Raw genomic sequence first — 20,130 nt, forward strand, 5'->3', positions numbered from 1 at the left:
AATTTGATACTCTCCCTTATTTCCGTAGATATCCACGGTCGATTTTCCCTCTATCTACCGTCCTTCCTTTTTGTTGGTATAAACCTTTGCTGGGCACTGTGAAAAATCACTTGGAAGGTTCTCCACTGTTCCTGAACTGTTCCACCATAAAGTCTTTGCTCCCAGTCTACCGTAGCTAGTTCTTCTCTCATCCCATTGTAATCTCCTTTGTTTAAGCACAAAACACTAGTATTTGATTTTACCTTCTCACCCTCCATCTGTATTTTAAATTCCACCATATGTGATCGCTCCTTCCGAGAGGATTCCTAACTATGAGATCATGAATCAATCCTATCTCATTACACAGGACAAGATCTAGGACCGCTTGTTCCCTCGTAGGTTCCATTACATACTGTTTTAGGAAACTATCGCGGATATATTCTATAAACTCCTCCTCAAGGTTGCCTTGACCGACCTGGTTAAACCAATCGACATGTAGATTAAAATCCCCCATGATAACTGCTGTACCATTTCTACATGCATCAGTTATTTCTTTGTTTATTGCCTGCCCCACCATAACGTTACTATTTGGTGGCCGATAGACTACTCCTATCAGTGACTTCCACTTGTTTCCGAACGGCAGTAGATCCTGTCTCGAAGTATTCTTTCCAGTAATTTCCCTACCACTGACGGAAGACACACCGGCCTGTAGTTCCCTGGATTATCCTTGCTACCCTTCTTAAACAAAGGAACAACATTAGCTATCCTCCAGTCCTCCGGGGTATCACCTGAAGACAGCGGGGTCCAAAGATTTCTGTCAAGGCCTCAGCAATTTCCTCTCTTGCCTCCTTCAGTATTCTGAGGTTGATCCCATCAGGCCCTGGGGGCTTATCCACCATAATATTTATCAAGATGCCCAATACCTCGTCTTTTTGGATCTCAATGTGACCCAGACTATCGATACACCCTTCTCCAGACTCAACATCCACCAATTCCTTCTATTTGGTGAATACTGAGGCAAAGTATTCATTTAGTACCTCGCCCATTTCCTCAGTGGGCCAACCCTTTCCCTGGCTACCCTCTTGCTTTTTATGTACGTGTAAAGAGCCTTGGGATTTTCCTTAACCCTATTTGCCAATGACTTTTCGTGACCCCTTTTAGATCTCCTCCTTGCTTAAATTCCTTTCTACTTCCCTTATATTCCACACAGGCTTTGTCTGTTCCCAGTCTTCTAGCCCTGACAAATGCCTCCTTTTTCTTTTTGACGAGGCCTACAATGTCTCTCGTTATCTAAGGTTCCCGAAATTCGCCATATTTATCCTTCTTCTTCAAGGAACATGCTGTCCGGAATTCCCTTCAACTGACATTTGAATGCCTCCCCACATGTCAGATGTTGATTTACCCTCAAACATCCGCCCCCAATCTAGGTTCTTCAGTTCCCGCCTAATATTGTTATAACTAGCCTTCCCCCAATTTAGCACATTCACTCAAGGACCACTCTTATCCTTGTCCACCAGCACTTTAAAACTTACTGAATTATGGTCACTGTTCCCAAAATGCTCACCTACTGAAACTTCTACAACCTGTCCGGGCTCATTCCCCAATACCAGGTCCAGTACATTCCCTTCCCAAGTTGAACTATCTACATATTGTTTTAAGAAGCCCTCCTGGATGCTCCTTACAAACTCTGCCCCGTCCAAGCCCCCAACACTAAGTGAGTCCCAGTCAATATTGGGGAAGTTGAAGTCTCCCATCACAACAACCCTGTAGTTTTTACTCCTTTCCAAAATCTGTCTACCTATCTGCTCCTCTATCTCCCGCTGGCTGTTGGAAGGCCTGTAGTAAACCCCCAACATTGAGACTGCACCCTTCTTATTCCTGATCTCTACCCATATAGCCTCGCTGCCCTCTGAGGTGTCCTCCCACAGTACAGCTGTGATATTCTCCCTAACCAGTAGCACAACTCCACCACCCCTTTTACACCCCCCTCTATCCCGCCTGAAACATCTGAATCCTGGAACGTTTCGCTGCCAATCCTGTCCTTCCGTCAACCAGGTCTCTGTAATGGCAACAACATCATAGTTCCAAGTGTTAATCCAAGCTCTAAGTTCATCTGCCTTACCTGTTATACTTCTTGCATTAAAACATATGCACTTCAGGCCACCAGACCCGCTGTGTTCAGCAACATCTCCCTGCCTCCTCTGCCTCAGAGCCATACTGGCCCTATTCCCTAGTTCTCCCTCAATGCTTTCACCTTCTGACCTATTACTCACCCCCCTGCCAACTAGTCTAAACCCTCCCGTGTGACACTAGCAAACCTCGCTATTTATAGGATATTTATGACTCTCCAGTTTAGATACAACCCGTCCTTCTGATACATGTGCCCTGGAAGAGCTCCCAGTGGTCCAGATAACTGAAACCCTCCCTCCTATACCAGCTATTTAGCCACGTGTTTAGCTGCTCTATCTTCCTATTTCTAGCCTCACTGGCACGTGGCATAGGGAGTAACCCCGAGATCACAACGCTTGAGGTCCTGTCTTTTAACTTTCTGACTAGCTCCCTGAACACCTGCTGCAGCATCTCATCCCCCTTCCTGCCAATGTCATTCATACCAATATGTACCACAATCTCTGCCTGTTTGCCCTCCCCCTTCAGGATGCCCGCTCCCCATTCTGAGACATCCTGGACCATGGCACCAGAAAGGCAACATACCATCCTGGAGTCTCCTTCACGTTCACAGAAGTGCCTATCTGTGCCCCTGACTATAGAGTCCCCTATGACTATTGCTCTTCTGCACTTTGACCCTCCCTGCTGAACATCAGTGCCAGCCGTGGTGCCACTGCTCTGGCTGCTGCCATTTTTCCCGGATAGACTATTCCCCCCAACAGTATCCAAAGGGGCATACCTGTTTGAGAGGGGGACAACCATAGAGGATTCCTGCACTGACTGCCTGCCCCTTCTGGTGGTCATCCCGCTGCCCTTTCCGCAATGCTAATCACAGGCAGGAGAAAATACTCTGGAGCGAATGCTCATAAAGATCCGTCAAGAAATTGTGGGAACCCAGCTCCTAATTTAATGTTCATTCCAAGGGTACCAGAACAGCACTTCACACAGGGAGCTCTGCTTATTTCATATTCAGAATGGGAAATTACAATGCAAAGTTTTAACCCTTTTTTAAAAGTGTGATTCTGAAGATTGAGCATTGCTGGTAAGGAGAGTATTTGTTGCCTTTCTCTTGTTTCTCTTGAATAGATGGTGGTGGGCCTTTACCTTGAACCTTGTGGTGAAAGTACTGTCATTGTGTTTTTTTGATACAGAGTTCCAGGATTTTGACCCACAAATGATGAAGGGATGGTGATACATGTCCAAATCAGGATGGTGTGCGATTTGAGGAGGTACTTGGTGGTGGTGATGCACTGGATGCTGTTATCCTTCTAAGTGATAGAGGTTGGGTGTTTGGCTGGTGCTGCCAAAGAAACTGGGACCTTACCTAAGTGCATCCTGAAGATTAGTGGCCACAGCCATGGTATGCCGGTGGTGTAAATGGTGGAACTCTAAGCTGGAGGTCGGAATGAGAATTAAGTGAACATTGTCAAGGACAATGTCGAACTTCTTGAATGTTGTTACAGCTGCAACATTCCAAGGCAAATGAAATGCATTTCATTAGACTTCTGACTTTAGCTTTGTAGTCAGGGGAAGGGCTTTGATATGTCAGAGGTGAGACATTTGTCACAAACTCTGAAGGGCAGGATTTATTTATCCCAAGCTACCTGAGATAGAAGGTCCCTAACAGTGACACTTCCTAACAGGGGAGAAGGAAATCAAATGGCCATCAAGTTGTCTGACACTCACATGTCTGCTTGGGTGCCAGATCAAGAGAGGCTGTGATAACTGCCTGGGGCCCTGTAACTTTATACAATCATACAAATAATCTAGCTTGTCCAACACAACTGTGATTCCTTGCACTTCAAATATATGCCCTCCCATCACACCTAAGAGTTATATGATCTCCTAGGAGAGGCAGAAAGCAGATTAAAATAAGGCCAATTGGGGTTAACAAAAACCTGGAAAGTTCTTCTCAAAGCTAGACTGCCACAGAATTTTAAGCTATCGATAGAATTCAGTGTATTTTTCTGCCAGATCTCTATTGCTGTTCATTATTGGCGATGGATGGGTTTTCTCTTATTAACAACACCTTTGGAGATTCTCCTCTTCAAGAAGAATCTGACAGAAATTCCACCTTAGCCCTCTACGTCTGGCTCAACCCCAGCACCATTAGCCGTGGATAGGCTCATTTCACATGCATGGCAGACTCATGGCAAGGTTCCCACGGTAGCACGGTGGATGCGCGGCATGGTACCAGAGTGCTTAGCACAGGTTCGATTCCCGGCTTGGGTCACTGTGTGTGTGGAGTCTGCACGTTCTCCCTGTGTCTGCGTGGGTTTCCTCCGGGTGCTCCGGTTTCCTCCCACGGTCCAAAGATGTGCAGGTTAGGTGGATTGGCCATGCTAAATTGCCCTTAGTGTCCAAATAGGTTAGGTGAGATTACTGGGTTACAGGGATAGGGTGGAGATGTGGGCTTAGGTAGGGTGCTCTTTCCAGGAGGTCGAATGACCACTGTAAATTCTATGATTCTATGAATGTAAGCAAGGAAACACCAGTCGGAATGCACAAAGCAGAATCAGAGGGGCAATGCGGGACCTTAGAGTGATGGAAGCATCTTGATTAGGGGAACGTTCCCACTGGAGGCCTTAGCCAAGGTCAAGGCCTTCTATAGGTGTCTTCATGGCTGACTGGAGGGAGAGAAGGATATTGGGGGAAATTCAAGGCCTTTGTACCTGCTTCCTGAAACCAATTGCCTGCTTCAGAGGTGGTAACTGCAGCAGAAAGGAGGAAAACAGTCAGAACCTCAGGCCTTGACCCTCTCTCCACATATGCATGGCCAGGGGTGGTTCCAGTGAAAGTAGGGGAGGCACACCCACCGTCTAAATTTTCAAACTTTTTTCACTGTAATCCCATGCAATGTTAGCTGGAATTGCAGAACAGGATTTTCCAGCTCCTTTCTGCAGCTCTTTTATTCTGTAGGAATGGGCCTAAAAATCTTTTTGAAGGAAACATCCATGATGGGCAACGATAGAACGTCCAACTTAGCAAAGAAGAAGAGGCTGAAGGCGAACACAAAGTGGAAGGTTTTGAGAAGGCAAACAAAGACAGACGTGACATGAGAAAGCACTGGAGAAATGGAGCAATTTAAGTCTATACTTGATATTAATAATCTTTATTATAATAATAATAATCTTTATTATTGTCACAAGTAGGCTTACATTAACACTGTAATGAAGTTACTGTGAAAATCCCCTAGTCGCCACACTCCGGCACCTGTTCGGGAATGCTGAGGGAGAATTCAGAATGTCCAATTCACCTAACGAGCACCTCTTTCTGGACTTGTGGGAGGAAATTGGAGCACTCGGAGGAAACCCACGCAGACATGGGGAATACGTGCAGACTCCGCAAGCCAGGTAGCACGGTAGCATAGTGGTCCCGGGGTCCCAGGTTTGATTCCCAGCTTGGGTCACTGTCTGTGTGGAGTCTGCACGTTCTCCCCGTGTCTGTGTGGGTTTCTTCCGAGTGCTCCGGTTTCCTCCCACAGTCCAAAGATGTGCAGGTTAGGTGGATTGCCATTAGTGTCCATGAAGGTTAGGTCAGGTTACTGGGTTACAGGGATAGGGTGGAGGTGTGGGCTTGGGTAGGGTGCTCTTTCCAAGGGCCGGTGCAGACTCGATGGGCTGAATGGCCTCCTTCTGCATTCTGTGATAACATGTACAGCTTCAAATCAAACCAATAGAGACAGCTTTTCACAAGATGGAGTCTTGGAATGATGAAGCCATAGTGATAGTGAGGGAGATGCAAAGATAGATAGTAGCAGGAGAGATCAAGTGGGGGTAGGAGTTGGGTTTGTGCTTGGGCATTATAACACAATTCTTAAAACTGAGCCTAAAGTTACCATCAGAAAGGATTCAAAGGTAATGTCAGGTACCTACTGCTGATAGCCAAAGGCAGTTCATTTACATTTGGCAACATCTGCTGAACTCTTGCCCTCAGTCAGGTTATATATTTTCTTCTTAAACATACAAGATAGAAACAGAGAATTCAGAAACTTACTCCACAGAGCCAAATTGTGGCCAGAGGCAACAGTTACATTGTGACAGTTGCCAGAGGAATGTTTATTGAGAAATATTTTTAGTAAAATAGGACCTAAAGCTGTAGACAACAGGAAGCAGGATTTGCGGATAGCAAGTGCGTGCCATTACCACAACTCAGTAATGGGTGAGCAGTTTCATGTAGAAAGTAGCATGGATCCCGGAGTAGGGTGAATCCTGAGTCCAGGCTTTTTGGGCAGGGGAGGATCAGGTATGGGAGCAGGTGGTTGTGGGATTTGGAGGTTGGGGCGCAAAACTGTTGGGTGGGGGTGGGTTACCATCTTGTGGGGGGCTTGCCTTGTGTGCATCGAAGTGAGCCCCCCAACACACACATTTGTTCATGTTTTCACCTCAGATATTGTAAAAGCAGCCTTCTCATTCACCTTCCACTGCCCAGTGTACCAAGGCAATGGAAGTGGAATGAGACCCTTAACTGCCACTCAATTGGGCAGTTAATGGCCTCAATAGACCTATGGGCAGGTGGCCTAATGGATGCCTTACCAACTCACTGTGTTATGGGAATGGGTTCGCAGTAGGCAGGAAGGTGGTGGGCTGCAAAATCCAGCCCTGATTCTCAGTATTCTTTGGTATTTTCATTCTGACTGTTCAAGGTATGAATGTACAGGACAAGAAAAAAACCATCACAGCCCCTAGTGCTGCCAAATCGGTGCTGCTGGCTGAATAATAATTGGACCATCAAAATGCCCAAGGAATGAGTTGTAATCTTCTATATTTACTCAGATGGCTGCAATGAGGAGCAAATGGGGTTAAGCAACATTTCTCAATTGGGCTGAACTTACTTTTTCACCTGGAGAACCTTGTTCGCCTTTTTCGCCCTACAAATTAAGAGAGAGCCAGTCAATTTGTTGAACTAATATTTGAGGCCTGCTACATAACCTGTGAATTGATTTTCTATGACCCAACAACAATGCCAATGCATGTTGGGAAAGTCAATCCTGCCCACAGTATTACTCAAGGGCCTTGCATCTAAATGCGCCGGGTGAGTCTGTGCTTGCAATCCCTCACACAGGGACTAGATTCATTCACTCTTTCCTGGGCGATAGACCAGGTCAGTGATTTTCCCCAAAGGAAGGATACATAGGATCAGAAATTCTGTGCCTGCCTCGTAGTTATGGTGTTGGATTAGAAGCCCTGAGATTATGGATGGGGTTTTCCAGCTGCTCTCGCCTGATCTTCTGGTCCCGCTGGCACCGAGCCCCTGCCGTTGGGTCCCTGTTAGCGGAGGGGGAAAATAATGGGAAATTCCGTTGGCAGCGGCAGGACTGGAAGATCCCACTGGTGGGCCGCCTCCGCCATCAAAATACACGCCACGAGGGGTGTGGAAAATCCCGCCCGTTAAGTTTCTTATTATAGTTTATTAGTTTATAATTGTAAGTTGTGCAACTGAATGCAATAAAGCTGGTCATGTGTTTGCTGGTACCCAATGACTGTGACAGCTACTGGATTATTATAAAAACTAGGAAAGGAAATCTTCTACACCTAAACTGCAGGCCCACATGGTGACATTGAATTTACTGGGCAATAACTCCTGCTAGTTTGTCCACATCACAAGCACCAAAACAAACTTGGACCTGCTAAACTTCATTCATTGAAGCCATTTCACGCTGGCTACTATGCAGTAGCAACACGATGGTATTCTCCACTAACACGATGCTGCCATCAAACCAAAAAGACATTCTGTCTATCACACAAATCAGTAATGTGGTTACATGAATTTCAATGTCAGTGTGATGCTAGGTATGTCGGCTGTATATCCCAATGACTGGTGGATCGTATCAAGCATGTCCCTTGGACTGCTTACAACAGGCAAAGTACTGACTGTACTAAAACAACCCAGCCTCACAAAACTCAGAACATGGAGTGAGATCTTCTGCTGTTCACACTGGCGGATCTTCTGGTCCCACTGCTGGCGCACCCCTGGTGGCGAGGAGTGGATTCAATGGGAAATCCCATTGACAGCGGCAGGGCCAGAAAATCCCGCCACCAGCAAATGGTGAGGCCAGAGAATCTCACCCATACTGTCCAACATGTGATGTGATTTTGCAGTTACAACATTTGCTGAACATCTGCTCAGTGGATAAGAATGATACTGACAACTACTTTATCAGTTGGGCTCGAGGTGTGGCTAAATGAAGTGTGCTGGAAGCTGAGTATGTTCACACACAGGACCCTGTCCTTTGTCCGCACATTGCACCTTTTCAATTAAATAAAAAAATGTAGGTACAGCCATTCACTGGTTCATTCCCAATGTTTAACTTGGTCATAACAACATACATATATCTGTGTAATTTTAAAATATAATTCGGCCTGACTTTAACTTTGTGTAAGTGAGTGGATTGTGAGCGAGTTAAAATCTGTCCATTGACTCCCTATGGATCTGACGATTAGAGTAACTAGCCCAGCTGAATTTGTTTCTTAATCTATTCATGTGATACAAACGTCATTGGCTAGGTCAGCGTTTGGTATTCATCCGAATTGCGTTTTAGAAGGTGACTTTGAGTCCCTTGCTTGAACTGCTGCAGTCCATGTGGTATACCCACATAGGCGCAAGAGTAAGCCATTTGGCCAATTGAGGCTCAGTTAGGGCACTTGAGAGTTACAAGTTAGCCAGGAAGGACCTAAAGGGAGAGTTAAGAAGAGCGAGGAGAGGACACAAAAAGTCGTTGGCGGATAGGATCAAGGAAAATCCTAAGGCTTTCTATAGGTATATCAGGAACAAAAGAATGACTAGAGTAAGATTAGGGCCAATCAAGGATAGTAGTGGAAAGTTGTGTGTGGAATCAAAGGAGATAGGGGAAGCGTTAAATGGATATTTTTCGTCAGTGTTTACACTGGAGAAAGACAACGTTGTCGAAGAGAATACTCGGTACAGTCGACCAGGCTAGATGGGATTGAGGTTCACAAGGAGGAGGTGTTAGCAATTTTGGAAAGTGTACAAATAGATAAGTCCCCTGGGCCAGATGGGATTTACCCTAGGATTCTCTGGGAAGCCAGGGAGGAGATTGCAGAGCCTTTGTCCTTGATCTTTATGTCGTCTTTGTCGACAGGAATAGTGCCGGAAGACTGGAGGATAGCAAATGTTGTCCCCTTGTTCAAGAAGGGGAGTAGAGACAACCCTGATAATTATAGACCTGTGAGCCTTACTTCGGTTGTGGGTAAAATGTTGGAAAAGGTTATAAGAGATAGGGTTTATAATCATCTTGAAAAGAACAAGTTGATTAGCGATAGTCAACACGGTTTTGTGAAGGGTAGGTCATGCCTCACAAACCTTATTGAGTTTTTTGAGAAGGTGACCAAACAGGTGGATGAGGGTAAAGCAGTTGATATGGTGTATATGGATTTCAGTAAGGCGTTTGATAAGGTTCCCCATGGTAGGCTATTGCAGAAAATACGGAAGTATGGGATTGAAGGTGATTTAGCGGTTTGGATCAGTAATTGGCTAGCTGACAGAAGACAGAGGGTGGTGGTTGATGGCAAATGTTCATCCTGGAGTTCAGTTATTAGTGGTGTACCGCAAGGATCTGTTTTGGGGCCACTGCTGTTTGTCATTTTTATAAATGACCTGGAAGAGGGTGTAGAAGGATGGGTTAGTAAATTTGCAGATGACACGAAGGTCGGTGGAGTTGTGGATGTTATAGGTTACAGAGGGACATAGATAAGCTGCAGAGCTGGGCTGAGAGGTGGCAGATGGAGTTTAATGCGGAAAAGTGTGAGGTGGTTCACTTTGGAAGGAGTAACAGGAATGCAGAGTACTGGGCTAATGGCAAGATTCTTGGTAGTGTAGATGAACAGAGGGATCTCGGCATCCAGGTACATAAATCCCTGAAAGTTGCCACCCAGGTTAATAGGGCTGTTAAGAAGGCATATGGTGTGCTAGCCTTTATCAGTAGGTGGATTGAATTTCGGAGGCACGAGGTCATGCTGCAGCTGTACAAAACTCTGGTGTTGCCGCTCCTGGAGTACTGCGTGCAGTTCTGGTCACCACATTATAGGAAGGATGTGGAAGCTTTGGAAAGGGTTCAGAGGAGATTTACTACGATGTTGCCTAGTATGGAGGGAAGGTCTTACGAGGAAAGGCTCAGGGATTTGAGGTTGTTTTCGTTAGAGAGGAGAAGGCTGAGAGGTGACTTAATAGAGACATATAAGATAGTCAGAGGGTTAGATAGGGTGGACAGTGAGAGTCTTTTTCCTCAGATGGTGATGACCAACACGAGGGGACATAGCTTTAAATTGAGGGGTGGTAGATATAGGACAGATGTCAGAGGCAGTTTCTTTACTCAGAGAGTAGTAGGGGTGTGGAACGCCCTGCCTGCAACAGTAGTAGAGTCGCCAAATTTAAGGGCATTTAAGTGGTCACTGGATAGACATATGGATGAAAATGGAATAGCGTAGGTCAGATAGGCTTCAGATGGTTTCACGGGTCGGCGCAACATCGAGGGCCGAAGGGCCCGTACTGCGCTGTAATGTTCTATATTCTATGAGCCTGCTCTGCCAATTGACAAGATCATGGCTGGTCTGATTGACGTCTCAACTCCACTTTCCTGTCTGCCCCCCAGAACCCTTGACTTCCTGGTCGATCAAAAATCTCTCTAACTCAGCCTTGAATAAATTCAATGACTCAGCCTTCACTGCTTTCTGGGGAAGTGAATTGCACAGACTATTGCCCTTCTGAGAGGAAATAATTCTCATCATCTGTGTCTTAAAAGAAAGACTTTTTAATTTTAAACTGTGCCCCTAATTCTCATCATCCACAAGAAGAAACATCTTCCTGGTATCCCTCCAATGAAGTCCCCTCAGGACCTTATATGTTCTTATATGTTTCAAGAAGATCAACTTTCATTTTTCAAAACTTTAATGAGTATCGACCCAACTTGTTCAACCTTTCTTAATAAGTTCTTCATCCCAGGAATCAGTTGAGTGAATCTTCTTTGAACTGCTTCTAACGCATTTAAATACTTTTTCAAATAAGGAGGAAAGCTGTACACAAAAGTAGTTTCACCACTGCCCTGTACAACTGCAGTAAAACGTGCCTACTTTAATGCTCCATTGCCCTTGCAATAAACACCAACATTCCTAATTTGCCTTCCTAATCACATGCTGTACACATTTTTTGTAATTCATTTACAGGGGGCCAGATCCCTCTGTACCACTGAGTTCTGCGATCTCTCTATTTTAATAGAATACTGCCTTTCTATTCTTCCTACCAAATTGGACAAACTCATATTTTCCCACGTTATACTCCATCTACCAAATTTTTTCCCATTCACTTAACCTATCTACATCCCTTTGTAGACTCTTTACCTCCTCTTCAAAACTTACTTTTCAACCTATCTTGGTGTCATCAATAAATTTAACTACCATACATTTGGTCCCACGGTGCTGTTAGGGAGACAATTCCAGGAATTTGACCCAGCGACAGTGGAAGAACGCTAATATGATTCCAAGTCAGGATGATGTGTGACTTTGAGGGGAACGTGCAGGTGGTGATGTTCCCTTGTATCTGCTGCCCTTGTCCTAGTGGAGTCTACTCATTTGGAATGTACTGCTGAAGGAGTCTTGGTGAATTACTGCAGTGTATCTTATATAAGGAGAGAGTGTATGTTTCAATTAGTGGATGGGGTGCAGATCAAGCTGTTGAGCTTCCTGAGTGCTGTTTGAGCCGCACTCATTGAGGCAAGTGGAGAGTATTCTATCAAACTCCCAGCCTGTGCTTTATAGATGGAGGAAAGGGTTTGGGGATTCCCAACCACTCATCTGCTCTTGCAGCCACAGTATTTATATGGCTGGTCATGTTTGGTTTCTGGTTAATGGTAACCCTCAGGATTTTGAGGGATTATTAACCTGTGAGTATTGAATAGTGTTTGAAACTTTTCATCTTGCATTCATCAGGGCAAATGCAAGAATGTCACATTTCAAATGATCACAACAATTTAAACCACAAGAAAAAAGGGTGCTGATTGGTTCACAGTCGTCTTCGATTGACCGAGACATTCCCATGAAGAAAGCAAAAGGTCCCCACAAGCTCTAATTCAAAAAATGTGCAAGGCTTGAACATATACCTTTTGTTTGTAGAGAACATATCCCTGCACATGACTGGGTAAGTTACTACGATGGTTTGAATTTTGGCAATCGTGTGTTTTGTCCTGATGAGTGAAAGCCGAGAAGCTTCGGTAAAATTTATCTCTTATCGGCAATGTTCAAATACTAGTTTACTGCAATTGGCCACTGCAAACAACCACAGGTTTTATCTGCACTTCAAAGGATGTTTTGTGGGAGCACGGTGGCAGAAAACTCAAGGAAATACATGGCCATATATTTTTTTATTGTAGGTCAGCAGAAAAGCATTTCATTAATCCACCTGAGTTTGTAAAAAAAAAATACAAATATTGGGAATAGCTTTCTCGATTATAAGTCATGTGCACATTAAAAATCCTTACTGGGGACCCCGGAAGTCCTAAAGGTCCAGGGGTTCCAGGTATACCCGGTAGTCCAAATGCACCAGAGCTTTCCATATCCTGTTGGGATAGAGTGAAAAGAAGACAAGTTAAAACAAGGCCTATTAAAAAGAAATAAGTGAAAATGTAAGCAGTGTAACTTTAAAATACCAATGATGTGGAGATGCCGGCGTTGGACTGGGGTGAGCACAGTAAGAAGTCTTACAACACCAGGTTAAAGTCCAACAGGTTTGTTTCAAACACGAGCTTTCGGATGCTGCATCGTGCGACTATCAACAGGCAGGACTGTTCCCTTCCAGTTGGGGAACACTTCAGCAGTCAAGGACATTCAGCCTCTGATCTCCGGGTCAGCATTCTACAAGGAGGCCTTCAGGAGACGCGACAACGCAAAATTGCTGAGCAAAAACTTATAGCTAAGTTCCGCACGCATGAATGCGGACTCAACCGGGATCTGGGATTCATGTCGCATTACATTCGGCCCCCACCAACAAGCCTGGTCTTGCAGAGGCCTACCGACTGAACTGGCTTGGGACAATTCACACCTCTTTAACCTGGAGGTACCTCTCTCTCTGCATCTTTGATGATTTGATTGCCTGCAGGTGCTCGCATTCCGGGGCATCTCTGACTGTGTCTATATAAACATTTCTGGAACAAGCCTTTCCATTCACCTGAAGAAGGAGCCGTGCTCCGAAAGCTCGTGTTTGAAACAAACCTGTTGGACTTTAACCTGGTGTTGTAAGACTTCTTACTTAAAATACCAAGCCCATTGTTTTCTGCACCTGAGGCGCAAAACCAAACCTGCTCCAATTTTGCTCGTAGTAGAACAGTAGGCATTGTAGAATTTCTTTTTAATTGATTCCATCATCTTGGGAAACATTGGAATAGGTCGAGGCTATTCAGTCCATCAAGATTATTCCACTACTGAATTATATCATGGCTGATCTGTACCTCAACCTGCATCCTTGTCTTCCTCCATCTCCCTTCGTATCCTTTTTCAAAATAAATTTAGAGTACCCAATTATTATTTTTCCAATTAAGGGGCAATTTAGCATGGCCAATCCACCTAACCTACACATCATTGGGTTGTGGGGGTGAAACCCACGCAAACACGGGGAGAATGTGCAAACTCCATACGGACAGTGACCCAGGGTCGGGATTCAAACCCGGGTCCTCAGTGCCATAGGCAGCAGTGCTAACCACTGTGCCACGTGCCGCCCCCTTGGTATCCTTACCTAACCAATATCAATTGGTTTTTATCTTGAAAATGTCAGTTGGGCGGCAGTGGCGCAGTGGTTGGCACTGCTGCCTCACGGCACCGAGAGCCTGGGTTTGATCCTGGCACCAGGTCACTGCCTGTGTGGAGTTTGCACATTCTGCCCATGTCTGTGTGGATCTCACACTCACAACCCAAAGATGTGGATTGGCCATGCTAAAGTGCCCCTTAATTGGAAAAATTAAACAAAAATGAAAATGACAGTTTACCCAGTATCTGTAGCCTATTGGGGGAAAGACTATCAAAGTGTGACAGACCTGACTGAACATAACCTTTGTTACCATCAACTGAATAAATAAGGTTAAGTCCTTATGATGACCAGTAACTAGGGTGCCCAACAAATTGGCATGATGTATCTCATATGTGGATGAAGAGAATTTGTATGCTTTTTGTTTTTAAGTACTGTTTGTCTCCTCATTTTCAACCTACACCGCTGACTAGCAGCAATGTGAAAAAGAGAGCCAAATGTGTAGGCCTCTCCCTGTCAATACACAGTCTCTCCATCTGCAAGGCCTCCATCAGCAAGTGTCCTGTGGAAACTGGGTCCTTGTGGCCTCAGGCAAACGTTTCACAGCAACTCGGAGGTTGTCTGGCTCCCCAGGCATGGAACATGCCCACAGGCCCACAAACCTGCTCACAGGCATGGAACATGCCCACAGGCATGGAAACATGCCATGAAACTCATGAACAAAACTACCAGCTTTTTATAATAATCTTTATTGCCACAAATAGGCTTACATTAACACTGCAATGAAGTTAGCCCCCCCCCCCCCCCCCCCCCCCCCCCCCCCGCACTGGTTCCCCAGTAGCATGGGGTGAATCAATGAGAATTTCTCATTGACAGCAGCGGACACAGAGAATCCAGCGGACACAGAGAATCCAGCCGCCAGCAAACGGCACACTGCCTCCCACTACTGAAATATACGTGACTGAGAGGTTGGAGAATCCCATCCTTAATGTTTCAACAAACACTGGAAATGCAGAGTGATAATGAAAATGTAGAGATATGTTGCATTGGACACTGATTTTGAAATATTCTGAGTATTAACACTGAGGAAATAAATGCCGATTCCTGGCTTGGGTCACTGTCTGTGTGGAGTCTGCATGTTCTCCCTGTGTCTGTGTGGGTTTCCTCCGGGTGCTCCAGTTTCCTCCCACAGTCCAAAGATGTGCAGGTTGGGTGGATTGGTCATGCTGAATTGCCCTTAGTGTCCAAAAAGATTGGGTGGGGTCATAGGATGGTGTTGTGGGCTTGAGTAGGTTTCTCTTTCCAAGGGTCGGTGCAGACTCGATGGGCCGAATGGCCTCCTTCTGCACCGTAAATTCTATGTAGATGGAGATTTTGATCCTGAGGATTTTGAGTGACAAGGAATGCAGAGAGTGATTAATATAAATCAATTCCTAAACATTGTAAATCTAATTAAGTCAGAAGATACCTAAGTAATGTTATGCAAATTAAAGTAAATGAATTGTGATTTTTTTTTGTCAAAAGAATAAGTGTAATAATTTTGTGGGCTGCATGGTGGCAGTGGTTAGCACTGCTGCCTACGGCACTGAGGATCAGGGATCGATCCCAGCCCAGGGTCACCCTGTGTCGAGTTTACATATTCTCCCCATGCCTGCATGGATTTCACCCCCAAAACCCAAAGATGTACAGGTGAGGTGGATTGGCCACACAAAATTGCCCCTTAATTGGAAAAAAAATAATTGGGTACTCTAAATTTATACAAATAAAAAAAAGTAAAAATAAAATAATTTTGTGCAAATTTTGGTTGTTTGTCCTGGTAAAAAAAAGAATTGAGCACTCTAAATTTATTTTAAATACATTTCATTCAAGTGTTTGATCCCTTACAAAAACAAACATTGCAATTAATTTTTAAAAATAAATTTAAAGTACCCAAATTTTTTTTCCAATTAAGAGGCAATTTAGTGTGGCCAATCCACCTACCCTGCACAACTTTGGGTTGTGAGGGTGAAACCCACCCAAACACAGGAACAATGTGCAAACTCCACACGGACAGGGATCTGGGGATAGGATCGAATCCAGGTCCTCAGCGCCGTCGGCAGCAGTGAGCAACCCACTGACCTTACATGCCGCCCCAAACATGGTAATTCATAATGCTATTTCAAAGAGTTCATAGCCTCTTGGAGCTATAAATCAAACTAGTTTATGGAAGGCACCCTTTTCTGATACTGAAAGGTTGTAAAATCAGTCATGCAGCACTAATCCAGTAAGGCTTATGTCAACAGAAAGAGTGAAATAGTATTAATGGTTTTTTAAACACTCATTTCTTTTCAATTGCCATTGCCATTTCGTTTTGACATGTTTGGCAGTTCACTTTGATCTTTTTGAGTTACTTCCAACAGGTCTTTTTGACTGTTCCCATGAAGTTGACAGTTCATGAGTTTATGCACTTTTTACGTGCATTTATGTCGACTTTTCAAATTCCCAAGAGACACTTTGCCTCTCCCAAGGGGCAGCTGACCGCACCAAAAGGGCACCTAATCTCCCCTAAAGATGTACCAGAACCATATTCAAATGGTACACTACCTATCGAAAGGTGTTTTACCCTTTCTAAAGGACTCCATAAAGTTCAGACCTGTTCCTACCAATCTAACCTGTGAACATTATGTTTTGCACATGTGGGTCACCAAAATTAGACACAAGTGGAGGCAGTTGCTAATCTACATGGGCAGCAGCCCCTGTGAAACACACAGGAGATTCACAAGGTTAATCCCAGAGTTTAAGGGGTTGTAATCCAAGGAGAGGTTGAGTAGACTGGGACTGTACTCGTTGGAATTTAGAAGGATGAGGGGGGGGGGGGGGGGGGGATCTTATAGAAACATATAAAATTATGAAGGGAATAGATAGGATAGATGCGGGCAGGTTGTTTCCACTGGTGGGTGAAAGCGGAACTAGGGGGCATAGCCTCAAAAGAAGGGGAAGTAGATTTATGACTGAGTTTAGGAGGAACTTCTTCACCCAAAGGGTTGTGAATCTATGGAATTCATTGCCCAGTGAAGCAGTTGAGGCTCCTTCATTAAATGTTTTTAAGGTAAAGATAGATAGTTTTTTTGAAGAATAAAGGGATTAAGGGTTATGGTGTTCGGGCCGGAAAGTGGAGCTGAGTCCACAAAAGATCAACCATGATCTCATTGAATGGTGGAGCAGGCTCGAGGGGCCAGATGGCCTAGTCCTGCTCCTAATTCTTATGTTCTTATGTGCAAATCCTGTCCCGGGGCCATTTCCACCCCTGTGAAAATATTAGGTGCCATGTTCCATTTCTCCGCCACTTGCACCATTTTCACAATGGAGAGATTCTATGTAATTTCAAAAATCCAAGCTCTTGTGTTTCATATTTATGGAATTAAAACTGTTCATTAAAATATCTGTGTGAAAGAAGGTAATTAAGTGAATTGTTGAATGAAATTTTCAGTTTTATTACTTTCCTTATTGGGTAAATATCCCAGTTATTGATTCATGAAAACCTTTTCTTTGTTGTAAATCATATTTTTAACTTCCATCACTTTATTTGCTGGATGTAGGAATGGGAGCTCAGCTTGTACAAATGTAAAAATAAAACCAAATTTAGGTGTTGGAAAGTGTAGTGCAAAGTAAAACCTGGTCGATTATCGAACTGTCAATGTGTAGGCCAAGCACACCAGTCACAAAAAGGTGAACTAACTAATAGAATACGTCCAGGGCTGAAAAGTAAATCAGGCAAATTCTAATTCAAGCGGCAGTTATTTCCTGTTTTGTGCAGTTGCTTAAGACCATTTTCACTCCTACAAAGCACAATAAATTCCTCGGAGCTGCTGTGAGTCTGTTGGAAGGACATTGGAGACTCCATTCACATGCAGCGACGGGGTTCCTGATGCACTTCATGCTGGATAATGGCAGCAAAGCAGAAGCAGCTCTGAGAATGTTACCAGTGTAATATCAAGTGTTGCAAATAGGGTGTGAGATTCTGAGCAAACGGCCTCTGAATGTCAAAAAGGTCTACTTTTATCAGGCTTAGGTGACATCGTAATAACTGCTGATACTTTGATAGTGTAGATAAGTGTAGATATCAAGCTGCCTTTTAATATCTATCAGTTCATTCTTATGCACAGTACGCAGTTGACACATAGCAATCTGGATCTTCAGGATTGCAGAATCCTGTCTGATTTTCACTCCCTAATTACTGAATGCCCAAAACTACTGCTAACAAAGCATACTCATAGAATCAACTCAGCCTTCAACACCATAATTCCTACAAAACTCATCTCCAAACTCCGTGGCCTTGGCCTCGCCTCCTCCCTCTGCGACTGGATCCTGAACTTTCTAACCCACAGGCCACAATCAGTAAAGATCGGCAACAACACCTCCTCCACGATCATCCTCAACACTGGTGCCCCACAAGGCTGTGTCCTCAGCCCCCTACTATACTCCTTATACACCTATGACTGTGTGGCCAAATTCCCCTCCAAATCGATTTTCAAATTTGCTGATGACACCTCCGCAGGGGTTCGGATTTCAAACAATGATGAGACAGAGTACAGGAATGAGATGGAGAATCTGGTGAACTGGTGCGACGACAGTAATCTCTCCCTCAATGTCAACAAAACGAAGGAGATTATCATCGACTTCAGGAAGCATAATGGAGAACATGCCCCTGACTATATCAATGGGAACGAAGTAGAAAGAGTCGAGAGCTTCAAGTTTTTAGGTGTACAGATCACCAGCAGCCTGTCCTGGATCCCTACGCTGACACTATAGTTAAGAAAGCTCACCAACGACTCGACTTTCTCAGAAGACTAAGGAAATTTGGCATGTCAGCTATGACCCTCACCAACTTCTACAGGTGCATCATAGAAAGCCTTCTTTCTGGTTATATCACAGCCCAGGAAACTACAAAAGGTCATGAATGTAGCCCAGTCCATCACGCAAACCAGCCTCCCATCCATTAACTGTATTTAGAATGGCCTCAGAATGGCCGCCAGCGTAATTAAGGACCTCACAAACCTCAGACAGACTGTCTTCCACCTTTTTCTGCCAGGAAAAAGATACCAAAGTTTGAGGTCACATGCCAACCGACTCAAGAACAGCTTCTTCCCTACTACCATCAGACTTTTGAATGGACCTACCTCGTATTAAGTTGATCTTTTCTCTGCACCGTGCTATAACTGTAACATTATATTCTGCAGGCTCTCCTTCATTCCCTATGTACATAGAACGATACAGCGCAGTACAGGCCCTTCGGCCCTCGATGTTGCACCGACATGGAAAAAAAAACTAAAGGCCATCTAACCTACACTATGCCCTTATCATCCATATGCTTATCCAATAAACTTTTAAATGCCCTCAATGTTGGCGAGTTCACTACTGTTGCAGGTAGGGCATTCCACGGCCTCACCACTCTTTGCGTAAAAAACCCACCTCTGACCTCTGTCCAATATCTATTACCCCTCAATTTAAGGCTATGTCCCCTCGTGCTAGCCACCCCCATCTGCGGGAGAAGGCTCTCGCTGTCCACCCTATCTAACCCTCTGATCATTTTGTATGCCTCTATTAAGTCACCTCTTAACCTTCTTCTCTCTAACGAAAACAACCTCAAGTCCATCAGCCTTTCCTCATAAGATTTTCCCTCCATACCAGGCAACATCCTGGTAAATCTCCTCTGCACCCGTTCCAAAGCTTCCACGTCCTTCCTATAATGAGGCGACCAGAACTATACGCAATACTCCAAATGCGGCCGTACTAGAGTTTTGTACAACTGCAACATGACCTCATGGCTCCGGAACTCAATCCCTCTACCAATAAAGGCCAACACACCATAGGCCTTCTTCACAACCCTATCAACCTGGGTGGCAACTTTCAGGGATCTATGTACATGGACACCGAGATCCCTCTGCTCATCCACACTACCAAGAATTTTACCATTAGCCAAATATTCCGCATTCCTGTTATTCTTTCCAAAGTGAATCACCTCACACTTCTCCACATTAAACTCCATTTGCCACCTCTCAGCCCAGCTCTGCAGCTTATCTATGTCCCTCTGTAACCTGCAACATCCTTCCGCACTGTCTACAACTCCACCGACTTTAGTGTCGTCTGCAAATTTACTCACCCATCCTTCTGCGCCCTCCTCTAGGTCATTTATAAAAATGACAAACAGCAACGGCCCCAGAACAGATCCTTGTGGTACGCCACTCGTAACTG

At 44.6% G+C, this 20,130-nt stretch overlaps 1 protein-coding gene across 6 annotated transcripts in view; it reads right to left on the bottom strand.

The window, feature by feature from the left end:
- The window catches only part of LOC119972690 (collagen alpha-1(XV) chain-like), a 521,348-nt gene that overhangs the window by 164,821 nt on the left and 336,397 nt on the right, over positions 1-20,130 (bottom strand). For all 6 annotated transcript variants that reach the window (XM_038809807.1, XM_038809806.1, XM_038809803.1 and 3 more), the window contains 2 exons: positions 12,638-12,715; positions 6,980-7,015 (listed from right to left, as the gene is read on the bottom strand). In XM_038809807.1, the coding sequence (XP_038665735.1) occupies positions 6,980-7,015; positions 12,638-12,715 (114 nt within the window). The remainder of the gene's footprint in view (positions 1-6,979; positions 7,016-12,637; positions 12,716-20,130) is intronic.

The sequence above is a fragment of the Scyliorhinus canicula genome, chromosome 10, assembly GCF_902713615.1.
Source record: "Scyliorhinus canicula chromosome 10, sScyCan1.1, whole genome shotgun sequence".
In the NCBI taxonomy this organism is placed as follows: domain Eukaryota; kingdom Metazoa; phylum Chordata; class Chondrichthyes; order Carcharhiniformes; family Scyliorhinidae; genus Scyliorhinus; species Scyliorhinus canicula.